The sequence below is a fragment of the Pyricularia oryzae genome, chromosome 3 (assembly GCF_000002495.2).
Source record: "Pyricularia oryzae 70-15 chromosome 3, whole genome shotgun sequence".
NCBI lineage: Eukaryota > Fungi > Ascomycota > Sordariomycetes > Magnaporthales > Pyriculariaceae > Pyricularia > Pyricularia oryzae.
The window spans coordinates 6,087,447-6,102,324 of record NC_017849.1 but is presented as its reverse complement, the minus strand read 5'-3'; the positions used below and the strand labels follow the sequence as shown (position 1 = coordinate 6,102,324).

Below are 14,878 nucleotides of genomic sequence, written 5' to 3'. Positions count from 1 at the left end.
TCATTCATCAAAACATACCATTTACAACGCCATCCTTGAAGGCTTTTACCGTCCACGCCACATCAAGTATCATACACAACCGAAAACGTCGACATAGCTCAACAAAACAACCGAGAACAGTGATCCTTCCACCAGTTTTACTAGCCACCAAGACTCTTCAAGATGCAGATGAAGCACGCATTCAGCTCTCTTTTGCTTGCCTGGCTCGCCACCGCCCCCGTGGCTGCCGCGAGGAGTGACCGGAGGTATGTACAGATCTTGCCAAGACCGCAAATAAAGTGCAAAACGCTAATCCCAACAATGACAGACTTGCTGCACGCACTTTGGGCAATGTCACCCCAAGCTTGGTGGTCGATGCCATCCCAGTGGTTGACAGCAACCCCCTGAAGAAGCGTGTGACGAGCACGAGTGGAGGGGCGACCAGGCCGCAGTCCAACGCCGCCGCAAGACCGCCTGCCAATGCTGCCGCGAGGCCGCCCGCCAACGCTGCCCTGAGCCCAGCCAACAATGCTGCCCTGAGACCGCCAACCAATGCCGTCGTGAAGCCGCCTACCAATGCTGCCCTCAAACCGCCAACCAATGCCGCTTTGAAACCACCCACCAATGCCGCTCTGAAGCCACCTGCCAATGCGGCTCTGAAGCCACCCGCAAACGCTGCGCCTCTGCCCCTCGGCACCAGCCAGAGACCCCCATCCGGCGGCGGCATAAGGCCGGCGGCCAACGCGGCGCCCGTCAGCCCGGCCAAGACGCCCGTGGTGCCGCGGCCCAAGTCCAACCCTGTCTGCCCGACTCGCCGCAACATGCTCGGCAAGCGGGCCACCACGCCCGTGGAGGCCGGCACGCTGGCACAGGGCCAAGCAGCCGACGAGCTCCGGACGTGGAGCCTCAAGAACTGCATCGGGCTCGCGGCGGCCGACTGCACGACGGGCAACAAGATCATGGCGCACATCAACGGCATCAACGAGCAGCAGCAGGACTACAAGGCGCAGACTATTGCGTTTGCCAGCCACGCCGCGCTCGTCGACGACAAGGTCACCATGCGGAAGCCCGTCGCCGCCGACTTCAAGAACGACCTCACCGCCACCGCCTGCGCCAAGGTCGCCGGCATGGTCATTGACATCAAGCTCCTGCTCCAGCAGTACGGCTTCACCGTCATCGAGGTGGAGCGTACGCTGAAGGACGGTGATATGCAGATCACTGCAGCAGGTGCTATTAACGTCGACACGGGCATCCGATCAGTCAATTAAGGGACGGAGGCTTTTGTGTGTGTGTGTGTGTGTGTGTGTGTGTGTTGTTTACTTTTTAGTTTTCATTTTCCTGTATTGGGTATCCGGCGTTGGGCGTTCAGAAGGGTGTTATAGAGGTCAGGGGGTATTGTTTAGCATTGCTTGGTTGGTGTCATTTTGCATTTTTTACTGTAGCGCCTATTGGATTTTGAATTAGTTTTGGTCTCTTTTTTACCTTTTCCTTTTCACATTTCCGTTTGAGCTTTCGTCGCAAATTTTCAAATGGCAACTCTAGCTGGTTGTTTGTTTTCCACGGGCTATATGTGTTCCTATAATGCTGGGGTTTCGTCACATTGCAAGCATTTAGCCTAAAGAAATCCCGATGGACCGCCCAGAAGTCCCAAGACTGATCCACTAATCCATGGACAGCCGGCAGGTCGAAGAGGACAGATTACTGGAAGAAGTCGCCAATAGCAATGATTAGAATAAGAGATACGCGGGTAGTGTTTGTTCAACGAGGGCCAAAATCAAACAACTTGATGGGAATATACTAGCCCCTTTGGCCAACAATGAAAAAGGAAACCATAATAACCTGCCTATTTGGCTGGTGTCATGCTCAGGCAGCATTAAACCACCAAACCTGCTCCCACCGGACCGGACCGTCACTAATCCCAGCCGACTGCCCCCTTCCCATTAACCACACAGCCGCAAAAACAGAAGCTGACTGGGCTCCTTGGTCCAAGCAACCCGTCTGCTTCCAACCAGTCCACAAACCAAACACCACCGACCCCTACTGCCTCTACACGCACCCGACCTTTCGCAGCCATGGCATCAGCGTCATCACGACTCCCGGCCTGGCCGCCGCACTGACGAGCTCTCTGGACGACGGCGTCGTGCCACGGCACCAGCGCGACCATCCATCGAGCCCAATGTCTGCACAGCAGAGAAGCAGCGGCGCCCTGGCCTACGAGATCCGCGACCTGCCGGGTCGGGGAAAAGGGCTGGTGGCGACGAGGCCCATCAGGCGGTGGGAGACGGTCGTGGTGCAGTTCCCGTCGCTGGTGGTGCTGATGGACTTTTGGGAGGCGGTGGAGAGCCCCAAGCAGTCGAGGAGGCTGCTGAACAGGGCGTTGAAGCAGCTCCCCGCGGGGGAAAAGGGGCGCATCCTGGCTCTAGTAGTAGTAGTAGTAGTAGTAGTATTATTTAACGCCGGGCTCGGCCCGGCTTGTTAGCCGGCCGTTAGCAACCTCCCGAGGGGTATCTCGGCGCGCGTTCTATCTTCTTTATTTACACAGGGGGAAAACAAGGAGGGCAGAGGCGGATCGTGCCTGACCGGGTTCGGGCCCGGTCCTGCTTAGGGGGTTAGTTCACTGACGCGACCCCGTGCCTAAGGTGCACGGAGGGTTCGTCTGACGGCTTGTGCCGTGAATTGTGGGTGAAAAGGCAGCAAGTCTATTCCTCGTCTGAGTTCGAGTCGTTTACGATCGGTGTCCCTAGGCGTAAAGTGCGTTCGTGGCGCGCGGGGCGCTGGCGGGCCGCTCTGGGGCGGGCGCTGAAGTAGTTGGTGGCTATCGAAAACGCCTGAAAGCTTGTCGGTTGCCCGAGGCTTGTCTGGAAGAATTTGCGGCGTTGGGCGCGGTCTGGCGGCCCGACCGGCCGCTCGTTATCAAACCACGGCCAGTTTCTCCACACCGCCCGCGAATAGCGGCAGTGCACCGGGTGCTCAGGGGAGGTCCGCTTCCAGCACCAGGCACACGAGGTGTTTGCATCCTGGTGGTTGAAACGGTCATGGTAGGCTTTGAAATCGCCGTGGCCGGTCCTCATGGCCAAATAATGGCCCAGTAGGGGTCTTGGCAAACGCAGTTCCTCGGGCTCCTTTCTCGGTGTGTATTGGAATTTCCATTCCCTATATGCGGGGGACCGTTCACAGAGTTCTTTACGCCACCAGTCCTTCTCTATATTCGAAAGAATGGCTCTGAGGACCGTGCCGGCACCGCTATACGTGGTTTGCTGAGCCCTCGGGTCTGGGTCCGGCGGTCCGGCGGAGCCGGCCTTGGCCAGCTCGTCAGCCCGGTCGTTTCCCGGGATTCCCTGGTGCCCAGGGCACCAACGGACCCGAACCTCGGTACCTTGTTTTCGGAGTAGATCGACAAGGTCATGGAACTCCAGAAAGGCCCATTGGGACGAACGCGGCGCGTCGCCTCTAAGACCCCAAATAACCGAGGTGCTGTCCACACAAATCCAGATCCGGGCGCCTGGCTGGGCCTTGGCTGCCGCCTGTAGCCCTTTTAGGGCGCCAATCGCCTCGGCGTCGAAAACGTGGCTTTCCGGCGTAATAGATGCGGAGCCTGCGGCAAATTCCAGGCCCGCCCTAAAAGCGGCCCATCCGTACCCTATTTGGACGCAGTTGTTTTCGTGTTTTTCCGAACCATCCGTATATACCACGATATCGTCAGGTGATACCATGTCCAGCCATTCGATAAAGCGGCGGGCCGCTTCCTCTTTCGGGACTCCTCCGGTGGGGTCAGTGCGAGAATCCGGGGCATTGCGAGGTGCGCGCAACTCTAGTCTCCGGATCCGCGGGAGAAGTTGTGCAGCCGTTTGCAGGGTCGTGGCCGAATGGCCCGAGTTGCGGGCACGAGGTGTTTCACGCAGGCGGCTGACAAGGGGGTGCCCCTTGTCCGCGAGCCTTAGTCGGGCGCCGTATTTCAGGCGGGTGTAGGCCAGCGCGACGCGGGCCGAGGGTAGTCCTGCGTCCCTGAGAACAGTGGACGAGGGGGTGGTTTTATACGCCGGGAGGATTGCCCGTGCCGCTAAAACCAGCGGTTTGTTCAATGCTTTGAGGAGTCCTCTTTGCTTGTGCGCTGGGTTGTACCATGCCTCGGCTGCGTAGGTGGCCGAGGAACCCACGCATGCCACCGCTGCCTTGCGAAGTGCAGCCGCAGGCGGTCCGTATCTTACTGCCCCAAAGCTCTTGAGGTGGGCAGCGACCGCCATTGCTTTGGCAGCCCTTTCGGCCACGTGGCGGCGCCCGTCTAGCCGTCGGCTGAACCAAAAACCAAGCCAACGCATGCCCGGGTAGCGCTCGGCCCCGGAGGCGCTTTGTCCGCGTCGACCGCCCGGTAGTTGGACCGGGGTAACCGTTCTACCATTAATCCGGATTTCCGGGTTGCGACCGTGCCTTTTCTTAGTGATATGGATTACCTCTGTCTTTTCCGCTGCAAAATGGATCTTCTCTTCCGCCGCAATTTCGTGCATATCCCGGAGTTTATCTTCCAGCCAACGTACGTTTTCCTCCAACGAGGGTGACGATTTCCATGTAAGCACGTCGTCTGCGTATGCCAACCGCCACTTCGTACCGTTTTTGACGAGATACGCCAAATATAGCATATATAGGATCGGGGAAAGGGGAGACCCTTGCGGGGTGCCGCACCCAAGCCGCCTAAAGCCCGTGGTCGTACCCTCCAGCCGGACTCGGGCCTGGCGGCCGCTTAAAAAGTTAATCACGAACCTGAGGAGCATTTTACTAAACCCGAGGCTCCGCATTTTCCGTATTAATCGCCTATGGAGGAGGGCGTCGAAGGCGCCTTGGACGTCGCATGCGACAAGGGTGACTTCCTCCCCGCGAGCTAGAGCCTGCTCGATATCGTGGGCGAGGGCACAAACCAGATCCGTCGCCGATCGTTTGGGTAGGGCACCGCCGTGGGTGCAGCTAAGGAGCCCGTTGTCGTGTATGGCCCAAGCTATCCGGCGTGCAACGAGCCTCTCGAGGCCTTTTCCGATGCAGGAGAGGAGGGCTATAGGCCGCCAGGATCGAACGCTGCTCCGGTCTTTCTTCCCCGTTTTCGGTAGCATCGCGACTTCGGCCTTCTTCCAAGGCGCTGGGAAATGTCCGAGTTCCAGGCACCGTTGGTAGAGCCTGCGCACCGGCTCGGCCAACGAAGCCCATCCGGCTTTTAGTAGCCGGACGGTTATTCCGTCGATGCCCGGGGACGTGCTCGTAACCCCAATGCAGGAGCGCTCCGCCTCTTCCGCACTAACCTGGGTGTCCCAAGGGATTTTAGCCTCGTCCGCCGACCAGGCCTCCAAGGGGTCTCCCTGCAGGTCATCCTCCGCCGAAAATCGGCCAAGCACCTCCCGTTGCAGTGCTTCCGCTTTTGCTAAAGGCTCGCTCACTTGCTCGCCGTTAATAACCAGCGGCGGGGACCGGAGGCGTGGTCCGGCTCCCAGCCAGCCCACCATGTTCCACAAATCCTTATCGTCGCGCAGTTGGTCGATCCGGTGCCTCCAGTACTCCCGCTTCGCGGCCCGCACCCCTTTCGTATAGGCTTTTTCCTCGGCAGAGGCGTCTGCCCTATTTACAGCGCTCCGTTTAACCCGCTGGAATTCGGACCAGAGCCGCTGGCAGTTTTCGGTCCACCAGGGAGCCGAGCTGTCCCTTTTTCCCGCCGGCGTACCCACGACCCACGTCACTTGCTCCCATAAAGTTGTAAATTCAGCTACCCACGCGTCCAATGCGTAGCCATCGGCCGCGGATCCCGGGTCCGGCATGTCTTGCATGCCAAAAGCAAGTAGCTCCGCGAACTTTGGTAACCGGTCGTCCCTAACCGAAACGTTGATCGCCTCCGGGCGGGGGGCGCCGCGCGTCCGCAGCGTGGTATAAAGGGATTCGTGGTCGGAGCCTGTGTAAAGACTGCTGTCAACCACAGTTATTGTGCTGGGGAGGTTGGAAAAGACCATATCCAGTAAACCCCCGTCGCGGTGGGTGGGCACGCCGATATTTCCTGTAAAACTCATCCCCTGGGCTTGCGCCCATGCCGTCAGTTGGTCCCCTCCGCGTGCGTTTGCGCGGCCCGGCTGGTATGCAGCAGCCGCTACGTTAAAATCGCCGCCTAGCACCGTGGGTCCATTTGGCACGGTATTGCATACCATTTCCAGCGCGGCTTCAGTGCCCGGAGCCCTATATACGTTAACAAACAGTATTCCGTTAATTTCGAGCCAGAGTATGTCCCGTGTATTTTGGCCCTGCGGTAGCCGTCGTTGTGCGGCCCTTAGGGCTGCCCCCTTCTTGACGTAGGTGAGCACCCGGGGCCGGAGCCCAGTCATGGCTTCGTAAGTGTTGGCGTGCCATTCGTCCACTGGCGCAAAAACATTATAGCCCGGGTGCGTTTGTGTAGTCGTATTTAGCCCGCACCATGGCTCTTGAACGTTAACCAGGTCCACCTTTCTCTGGTGGCACAACTCCAATAGGCTCAGATGCACACCCATCCTTTTACCTACGTTGGCCCAAACTACGTCGAGGCATTCCCGCTGCATATTGCCGAGCGAGTATTTCGTCATATTAATCGACGGGTTGCTTCCAAGTCTATCCCATTAGCGGGGCAAGGTTCGGCAGCCGCTGCGTCCTCCTCCATTTCGGCTGCCCAAACGATTTCGTCGTGCACGCGTTCCTGTTCAACCTGCAGGAAGTTACGGATGTCCGCCCCTGCCGCCTCGCATGGCCGCGCTCTTTTGTTTGAAATGCTCGATCGGGAGCTCGAGGTTTGCGAATGCTGCGATGAGGTGCTTAGGACCGGGATTGCAGGTGCTGGCTCTCGGCGGGCCGTTTCGGCCCGGTCGTTGATAATCGCGGCACGGTTGGCACGTCCGATTCTGCGAATCCCCTTAAGTTTACGCTGTGAAGGTCGTTCAAACTTCCCATTTACCACCAAAGGTCGGGCAGGGCAATTCTCATGTCCGGATGGGAAATGGCCGTGGCAATTAACGCATTTGGGGGCTGCCTTGCACGGCTCTTCCTCTGTCGCATGTTTTGCTTCACCACATATGCCGCAACGCGCTTGCCGTACGCAGCGACGTATTTCGCAATATCCCTGGCAACCGTCGTGGTGGTGTGTAATTTTGCGTGATTTTTCAACCTTCCGCGCACGTCTCGACACTCCAAAAAGCTGAAAGGGCTTTACGGGTTGAAGGAAGGACACTATCCACGTGCCCTCAGCCGTATGTGGGTCGTAACCATGTTTGGAAATATGCCAGTTGACTGGCTGCTGGCCTGCTGCCACGGTAATCTCCTCCTGGATTACCTCATGTACGTCCTTTCTTCCGTCCAGGCAATTGAGCGTTCGGGGCACTCCAGAGACGGCGTATGTGTGCCAGGTTGTCGGGACAGTGACTTCCCGCGCGTCCAATGCGTCCATAATGGCCTTGACCGCGCTGGGGTTGAGGAGTTTTTGCCGTGTTTCCTCAGAGGCCACCGTAACACCCCAGCCCGTGGGGGTACGCTTGGCGTTTGGGATTTCACTGTGTGGCACCGAGACCAATTCGGCCAGTTTGGTCGTTACCGCGTATGGCTCCCTCGTCACCATCCGCAATTTGTCATTTACGCGGATCAGGATGCGGTTGGACGGCTGTTCTGTCAAACGTTTCGGGGCTTGGGAGCGGTCCCGGCCCGATTGGGAGGGAGTTGCGGAGCTGTCAGGTGCATTGCCGGGCGTCGTACGTATCGGGTACGAGCGCGTGGCCGGGGTTAAAATTTGCGTTGGGGCCGCCGCTGGTGGCGTGGCGGCTCGCTCGGCCCATGTGACCGATTTGTTAGTGGGCGTGCCTCTGCCTTTAGAGGCCGACGACGCCGTGCCCGTCCTCGTAATTAAAATGCTGCGCCTTTCGCTGGAACTGGTCGGCGAACGCGACGGGGAGCGTGAACGCTCTTTTTCAGGGAGGGTGCGACTGAGGAACCAGCCGCTGATCACGTCGTCAAGTTCAAGAACAATTCTCCTAAGCGCGGCGTCCTCCGGGGCCTGTAAACTTTCGAGCTTGGCTGCAAAGACCTCTTCGAGCCAGCTGCCGACTATTTCCACGTTTTCCAACTCCTGCTGCAATGTTTTGATGGCCAGGGCCGGGAGGCTGGAGTACCTTCCGCGGCCAGCCGGCTGAGGCGCGTTAGCGGTGCGCGTGTCGAGAGATACGTGTCCCGACTCGGCCTGGCCCTGCGGCAAAGCCTGCGGCGTGCTCTGCGGGCGCGCGCGGCGGTTTGAGACCTCTGGTGAGGCCATGACGACCAGCGCCCGGAGGGCGAAAATTCTTCAGCTGTTAAGCTTATTGGTGTGTTTGGGTGTGAATCGCTAACAAAGGTGGGTCTGACCCATGAATGGTGGAGGATGCTTGGCGCATCCTGGCTCTGGCGAGGACTGGGGGGTTCGAGAGCCAGGTTGAGGATGTTTTGCGGACAAACATCTTTGGGGTGGATGTGGGTGGTGCTTTCCACATGGGCTTGTTTGTCGAGGGGTCGGTGAGTTGGTCCCTTTTTTCTCTCTTTCTGGCAGACATGTTGAATGCACCGCTGACGTGGGATCGGTAGAGGGTGAATCACAACTGCCGGCCAAAGTAAGTTGCTTCATGCAAGTGCAGACATTCTCCCCATTTCGTTCGTTACATGACTAATAACCCAGCGTCTACTGGGAATACGACACCAAAACAATGGCCCAAGAGGTGGTGGCGCTCCGAGATATAGAACAGGGAGAAGAGCTCACGCACAGCTGTAAGCAGTACAAGTTGCCAACCTCTGCTGCAAAAACAACTCACACACTAACAGTCTAACATCATCCAAGACGTCACCCTGGGTGGCTCCAGGAGCCAAAGACGCGAGGAGCTCGAGGCGTGGGGCTTCGAATGCAAATGCGCCCTCTGCTCCGCATCTCCCCAAGAGGTCGGGCTCTCCGACAGGCGACGCGAGATGCTCAACGATCTCGGCATCAGGCTGAGGGAGGCGAAAGACCTGAGCCCGGAAGAGGTCGCCGTGCTGGTGGACCAGATGGGGGCGCTGATCGAGCTGGAGCAGCTGCACCCGCAGGTGGTCGTCTACTACACCCTAGCAGCCCGGGCTTTCCTCGCGGCTGGAGACAGGGCCAGGGCCAGGGATTTTGTGAGACTGGCGGAGGAGGCGTGGGTGCGGTTTCAGGGTGAGGAGCATGAGAATGTCGAGGGGATCGAGGAGCTGTGGAGGCAGGTTGGGGGGGAAAGAGGAGTGTGATGGCGCGTTTTGTATGGAAATTCAAGATTAGTGCTTTGGCACTTTACCTGGTCGAGATTGCAATTAAAGTGCACCTTTTCGCTCGGGAAAGATTTACTGGCTTAGATTTAAAGACTCTCGTCCAAACTAAAAGTCTTTTTCATAAACAATCTATAGTCTCATAATCTATACTAGTCTAGTATGGTATATTTTCTATCACGAGCTGGCCCTTATTCCTCAGGGCCCTGGTCTATAAGCGAACCTGACAGGATCTGTCAGGAGTGGCTGGGCAAAGTAGGCTGAATTCCTACCCTTGCCAAAGGTCGAGAGGAGGCGTGGCGTTGAGCCTCCAACTGTTTTATAAAGCTTGCCATTTTGAGGCTCTGGGCGATCGGCAAGACCTCGGGGTCAGTTTGAATCCTCTGCTGAACTGCGCCTCTAGTTGCCAGGACGCTTGCGCTTGGGCTGCGGTGCTCCAGTAGTCTCCCTGGAAGTAGTAATGCTCTCCGGCTTGAGAGTGGCATATGATCCCGAATCGTATCCGGCGTTAGGAGGCGTCGTGGTCAAATGGCCCGCGGGTGACTGGTAGACGTTGTCAACCTTCTCAGGCCCTGGGAAACCAGAAAGACTTGAGGGCCATTTCTTGCCGCTACTCGGAGGGGTCTGGCTGGCAGACCCGCTACCTTGCGGATGCGCCAGGGGCGGCCCCACATAGTAGCCGGGGAACCTGTCTTCGGAAGCCCTCTTTTCGACGGGCTTGGTGTCGGAATTCTGAGGTCTCGGTGACCGTGAGCCCGCGGGAATATTTCCATGGGTCTGCGGGAGCTTCTCTTTCGGTGGCTGGGGCGGTCCCGCATAGTAACCAGTGTATTGAGCGCGCTCCTGGCGGGAGAGTGCATTGAGCTCGCCTGTTGAGAGCTCTGGCTTGCGTGCTGTCCCTGACCCTTCTCTTCCGGCAGGGACAACTCTCTCCCGTACACAAAATTTTCAGTATGGGCGCACGGACCATGCTGTTAACGTTTGCGCGGGACTTCCGCCTGTAGCCCTAACAGGCGCGCACACACGAAAAACTCTTCAACCTGTCGCCCTAAGCACCGTCACTACACGGAACGCCTTTCCTCGCAACACCCATGTATAATCGACAGATCTCCCCTTTGACGAGTTTTCCACTGATCGCGGTGAAGGAAGAGTCCGATCGGCGGTTCGGCGCGCCACCCGCATAGAGGCGCACAAGACAAGGCCCAATCTCGCGATGCGAGCCAGCGTGGCACAAAAAACTTTGCCAGCCGGAAAGGCAGGCGTCCTTCCCCGGAAGGCTAGACAATACGGTTTAAAAGAAAGGGAAATTAGGCTGAGAACCACCCGACGGTTCTTCGAATCGACAGGGCACCCTCTCACCCCCTCACACCTTCTGGGATTGCCTGCAGCGAGGAGGTAGTGCCGTTACGGGGGTTGGTTAGTTGTACGTGGACCGGAAGCACTGTGCCGGCGCGGCAGTCTCCAAAGGGTCCCGACAGCAAGACGTGGTCGGCCCATTGCTGGAGACGGCTTTGGGTAACGGGAAGCAAGAAACGTGGGCACGGCCTTGGTTCGCACCCTTGGTACACCCCGTGGACGGTGGGCCGTGGTGGAATAGTGTGACTGAGGCGCCCCATGCTTCTCACTCGCACTGGGAATCTGCGCCGGGTCTGGAGGACGGGAAGAACTCGATTGCATTCATGTCCACATTGTGGCGCTGGGCTAGCCCAGGAACCAACGGGGGACTAAGCTGTGGATGGACATGTACGGGGTGTCGCCGGCTTTTCGAAGCTTTCTACTCGCACTAGGGACGTACACCGGGGCAGATGATGTCGTCGGCATGTTAGGCGGAAGAGACGCTATTTTAGCCGGAGAGGACGGATGCGCGCGTCGGTCTACCAAGAGGCCTTTTTGTGGATGCGGTAGGTTTAAGGTGCAAACCTTGTATTTACGTGGCAGGCTGGGTATCCAGCGACTAGGAGGGCTCTAGCTGGCCTGTCCGTTAGAGGGTCTGGTCCAACCCTGTGACTATAGTTTACTGTAGGAAATGCAAGGACGGCGATTTCAAAGCCTACTATGACCGTTTCAACCACCAGGATGCAAACACCTCGTGTGCCTGGTGCTGGAAGCGGACCTCCCCTGAGCACCCGGTGCACTGCCGCTATTCGCGGGCGGTGTGGAGAAACTGGCCGTGGCTTGATAACGAGCGGCCGGTCGGGCCGCCAGACCGCGCCCAACGCCGCAAATTCTTCCAGACAAGCCTCGGGCAACCGAAAAGCTTTGAGGCGTTTTCGATAGCCACCAACTACTTCAGCGCCCGCCCCAGAGCGGCCCGCCAGCGCCCCGCGCGCCACGAACGCACTTTACGCCTAGGGACACCGATCGTAAACGACTCGAACTCTGACGAGGAATAGACTTACTGCCTTTTCACCCACACTTTACGGCACAAGCCGTCAGACGAACCCTCCGTGCACCTTAGGCACGGGGTCGCGTCAGTGAACTAACCCCCTAAGCAGGACCGGGCCCGAACCCGGTCAGGCACGATCCGCCTCTGCCCTCCTTGTTTTCCCCCTGTGGAAATAAAGAAGATAGAACGCGCGCCGAGATACCCCTCGGGAGGTTGCTAACGGCCGGCTAACAAGCCGGGCCGAGCCCGGCGTTAACTAATACTACTACTACTACTACTACTCTTCCGGCAGGGATAGGTGTGGCTAGAACGCCAGCGACAAGGAGAGGCAACAAGAATTTAGCAAGCATTTTGAAGATGGAGATTTTGAATTGAAAAAAAAAGTAAAAGAGCGTGAACGGTCAATCGAAAAGAGTGTGAACGGATGAATCGAAAAGAGGGTATAAAGTGAATGTGTTGAATGGTAGAAAGAAAGATTAGCACTGAAGTTGACGAATTGTGACTTTATATCTTCAAGTCTTTCCTTGGGTTGAACGGTTCCCCACGAACTGAAAGGTGTACGAGTCACGATTTCTAAATTTAACAACTGATGTTTATTAATTCCGCAGCTCGGTGAATCCGGTGCGCAATGCTTTCTTGGTATATACAGGATCTCAATATATTCACGGGGTGCTCCCTGCAGCGCACAAATTAATTGTCAACTTTCCCAGATGGCGGTTTAGCATTCCCCTTCAATACGTAAATGTTCACCTTTGTTATCATGTCTTAACACACAGCTTTGCCGACATGTACCACTATACCCTGGTGCTTCTATCAACATAATACGTCAAGTATTGTTGTTGCTGCAAGTCCAAAGACTAAATCGATAAATCACTCCGTAAAAGTTGTAAGCCGCGGTGTACCATCAATGCTGGGAGATGATATTTGTTCGTCTGTAGTATTTTTGTTTTTTACTCGAGAAAAGAGCACTATTGATTTCGGGTTTGCATCCTAACTACATGGTAGTCATGGGTCAGGATTAGACGTCTTCGGAATCAAGAAGCCGGCTGAAAGGTCGTATTCACGCTCGCATGCATCTCGGTGTAGCCTTGGAAAATCAAAGATCAGCAGTAGGCTGTGCCGGTAGTTCTAATTTTGGGCTGACTTGATCAAGTGTATGAGTCGGCCGTGACGCAGCCTGCAGGGTAGGGCGCAGGTTTTGCCGGTTTTGCTTGGGTCAAGGATCTGTCAATCAGCCGATACGAAAAAGTTTCGATCTGTTCAAAGTAGCCTGGAATGAAAAAAAAGAAAAATCCCCGAAAGAATCCATCAAAAATTTTTATGTCCTGGAAGTAATTGATGGTACAAGGTTGACGGTATAAGGCGGCATCAGTTATCAGCACTGGTGTGGTGGTATTAGTTACCATACTCTGATGGGCGTCCGATCAAAACAGAACGCCGACGCCATGCTAAATAACTGGCCAGGCGATGTGCTTTAAAACTCATCCCCTCGCGCGCCGAGGGAGAAAAATAAATAAAGTTTGGAAACATTTGCTTTAATATAGTAAATTTCTTCGACAAAAGTAAATTAAGAAGAAAAAACAATAAAATAGTATTTGTATCGAATTCAATCACCATATTGGCTAAAGAAGAGATCAACGACATACCCATGTTGAGTGTGCATTAAAGCCGCGCCTTCCAATGCAAGCTACCCCCCCCCCCCCCCCAACCACGCTACCAGCTGGCAAGTGGGGGGTTATTACTGCTAGCTACCACCTTACTATGTACTATTCTACACACATTACCGCCCTGCTGCAAGTACTTTGTGACAAGTTATGCAATTATGTTTCGATTAAGAATCGAACCATGGTAATTATTGGTTTGGCAAACACCGAATTAATAATAACGTGGTTCATCAGGACCCCGGACATATCAGGACCCCGGACATTTTTCAACCCAGTTTCATCCTTTATTTTCCACACGTGTTCTTTCCCCCAACAGTAATGGAATCATCAAATTGCGAAGCGCGAATCATTCTTGCTCTAAATGAGCTCCGATCAAGCAAAAAGAAAAGCATACGAAAGGTTGCATTAATATATAATGTCCCAAAATCGACACTACACGACAGAATAAACGGCATCGCTTCTTTGGCCAATCGTCGGCCAGGCAACCAAAAGCTAACGGAAAGGGAAGAGGAAGTAATTGTCCAGTATATACTGGACCTGGATTCCCGAGGGTTTCCAGCCCAGATCGCTGATGTGGCCGCAATGGCCGATCATCTTCTCGCTGCGCGGGACGCGCGACCGGTCGGCAAGCAATGGGCTTATCGCTTCGTACAACGACGCACAGAATTAAAAACGCGTTTTTCTCGCGCTTACGATTTCCAAAGAGCTCTTTGCGAAGATCCTGACGCGTTAAACGCGTGGTTTCAATTGGTGGCCAATATGAGGGCCAAATATGGCATCCAAGACTGCGACATGTACAACTTCGACGAAACCGGCTTTATGATGGGCCAGATTTGCGCTGGAATGGTCGTAACTGGGTCCGAAAGACGCGGAAGAAGGAAAAAAGTACAGCCTGGCAATCGAGAATGGGCGACTGCAATTTGTTGCATCAGTGGCGACGGTTACAATATACCCCCGTATATCATCGTCAAAGGCTTTTACCATTTGTCCAATTGGTATACAGAAGGCGGTCTTCCGGACACGTGGCGCCTCAAACCCACCGTTAATGGATGGACCGACAACGAGACTGGCCTCGACTGGGTTCAGCATTTCGACAACCATACAAAATCGCGGACAAAAGGCGTATATCGGATGTTAGTGCTCGATGGGCACGGCAGTCATCGATCCCCTGAATTCGAGGGCTATTGCAAAGATCACAATATTATTCCACTTTACCTGCCTGCTCATTCATCTCATTTAACCCAGCCACTTGATGTCGGAGTGTTTAACGTCCTTAAGCGGGCGTACGGTCAAAAAATTAACGACTTTATCCGGGCCCACATCACTAACATCAGCAAAGTCGACTTCTTTTTGGCTTTTGCAGCGGCTTACAAAAAGTCAATGACAAAAGAAAATATGGCCGGGGGTTTTCGAGGGGCGGGAATTATCCCCCATAGCCCGGAAATGGTCATATCTAAGCTGGATGTTAGGCTACGGACGCCGCCACCTAAAGAGCTTGATTTTTCCAGCACCGAAACCTGGGTCTCTCAAACACCGCACAACCCGACAGAAGCCGTTA

At 55.6% G+C, this 14,878-nt stretch overlaps 4 protein-coding genes across 4 annotated transcripts; 3 read left to right on the top strand and 1 right to left on the bottom strand.

The window, feature by feature from the left end:
• Nucleotides 1-162: 162 nt before the first annotated feature.
• Nucleotides 163-1,247, top strand: MGG_07866 (uncharacterized protein; the record flags this gene model as incomplete). Its single annotated transcript, XM_003713055.1, has 2 exons — nucleotides 163-245; nucleotides 308-1,247. The coding sequence occupies 2 exons, from the start codon at nucleotides 163-165 to the stop codon at nucleotides 1,245-1,247; spliced, it is 1,023 nt and encodes a 340-aa protein (XP_003713103.1).
• Nucleotides 1,248-1,795: 548 nt separating this feature from the next.
• Nucleotides 1,796-2,584, top strand: MGG_16953 (uncharacterized protein; the record flags this gene model as incomplete). Its single annotated transcript, XM_003713054.1, has 2 exons — nucleotides 1,796-2,401; nucleotides 2,522-2,584. 2 exons carry the CDS (start codon nucleotides 1,796-1,798, stop codon nucleotides 2,582-2,584), a joined length of 669 nt encoding a protein of 222 aa, XP_003713102.1.
• A 5,606-nt stretch (nucleotides 2,585-8,190) lies between these two features.
• Nucleotides 8,191-9,399, top strand: MGG_16952 (uncharacterized protein). Its single transcript, XM_003713053.1, has 4 exons — nucleotides 8,191-8,511; nucleotides 8,581-8,606; nucleotides 8,672-8,760; nucleotides 8,831-9,399. Exons 1-4 carry the CDS (start codon nucleotides 8,371-8,373, stop codon nucleotides 9,250-9,252), a joined length of 678 nt encoding a protein of 225 aa, XP_003713101.1. The 5' UTR covers nucleotides 8,191-8,370; the 3' UTR covers nucleotides 9,253-9,399.
• Nucleotides 9,400-9,669: 270 nt separating this feature from the next.
• MGG_16951 (uncharacterized protein) lies at nucleotides 9,670-10,240 on the bottom strand (the record flags this gene model as incomplete). Its single annotated transcript, XM_003713052.1, has 2 exons — nucleotides 9,670-10,139; nucleotides 10,210-10,240. 2 exons carry the CDS (start codon nucleotides 10,238-10,240, stop codon nucleotides 9,670-9,672), a joined length of 501 nt encoding a protein of 166 aa, XP_003713100.1.
• Nucleotides 10,241-14,878: the final 4,638 nt, after the last annotated feature.

Excerpts from the sequence above, each read along its gene's own strand:
- MGG_16952 (XM_003713053.1), top strand. The coding sequence starts at position 8,371 with ATGGTGGAGGATGCTTGGCGCATCCTGGCTCTGGCGAGGACTGGGGGG. Across the intron at positions 8,512-8,580 it reads GCTTGTTTGTCGAGGGGTCG|AGGGTGAATCACAACTGCCG; the intron begins GTGAGTTGGTCC and ends TGGGATCGGTAG. Across the intron at positions 8,607-8,671 it reads AATCACAACTGCCGGCCAAA|CGTCTACTGGGAATACGACA; the intron begins GTAAGTTGCTTC and ends CTAATAACCCAG.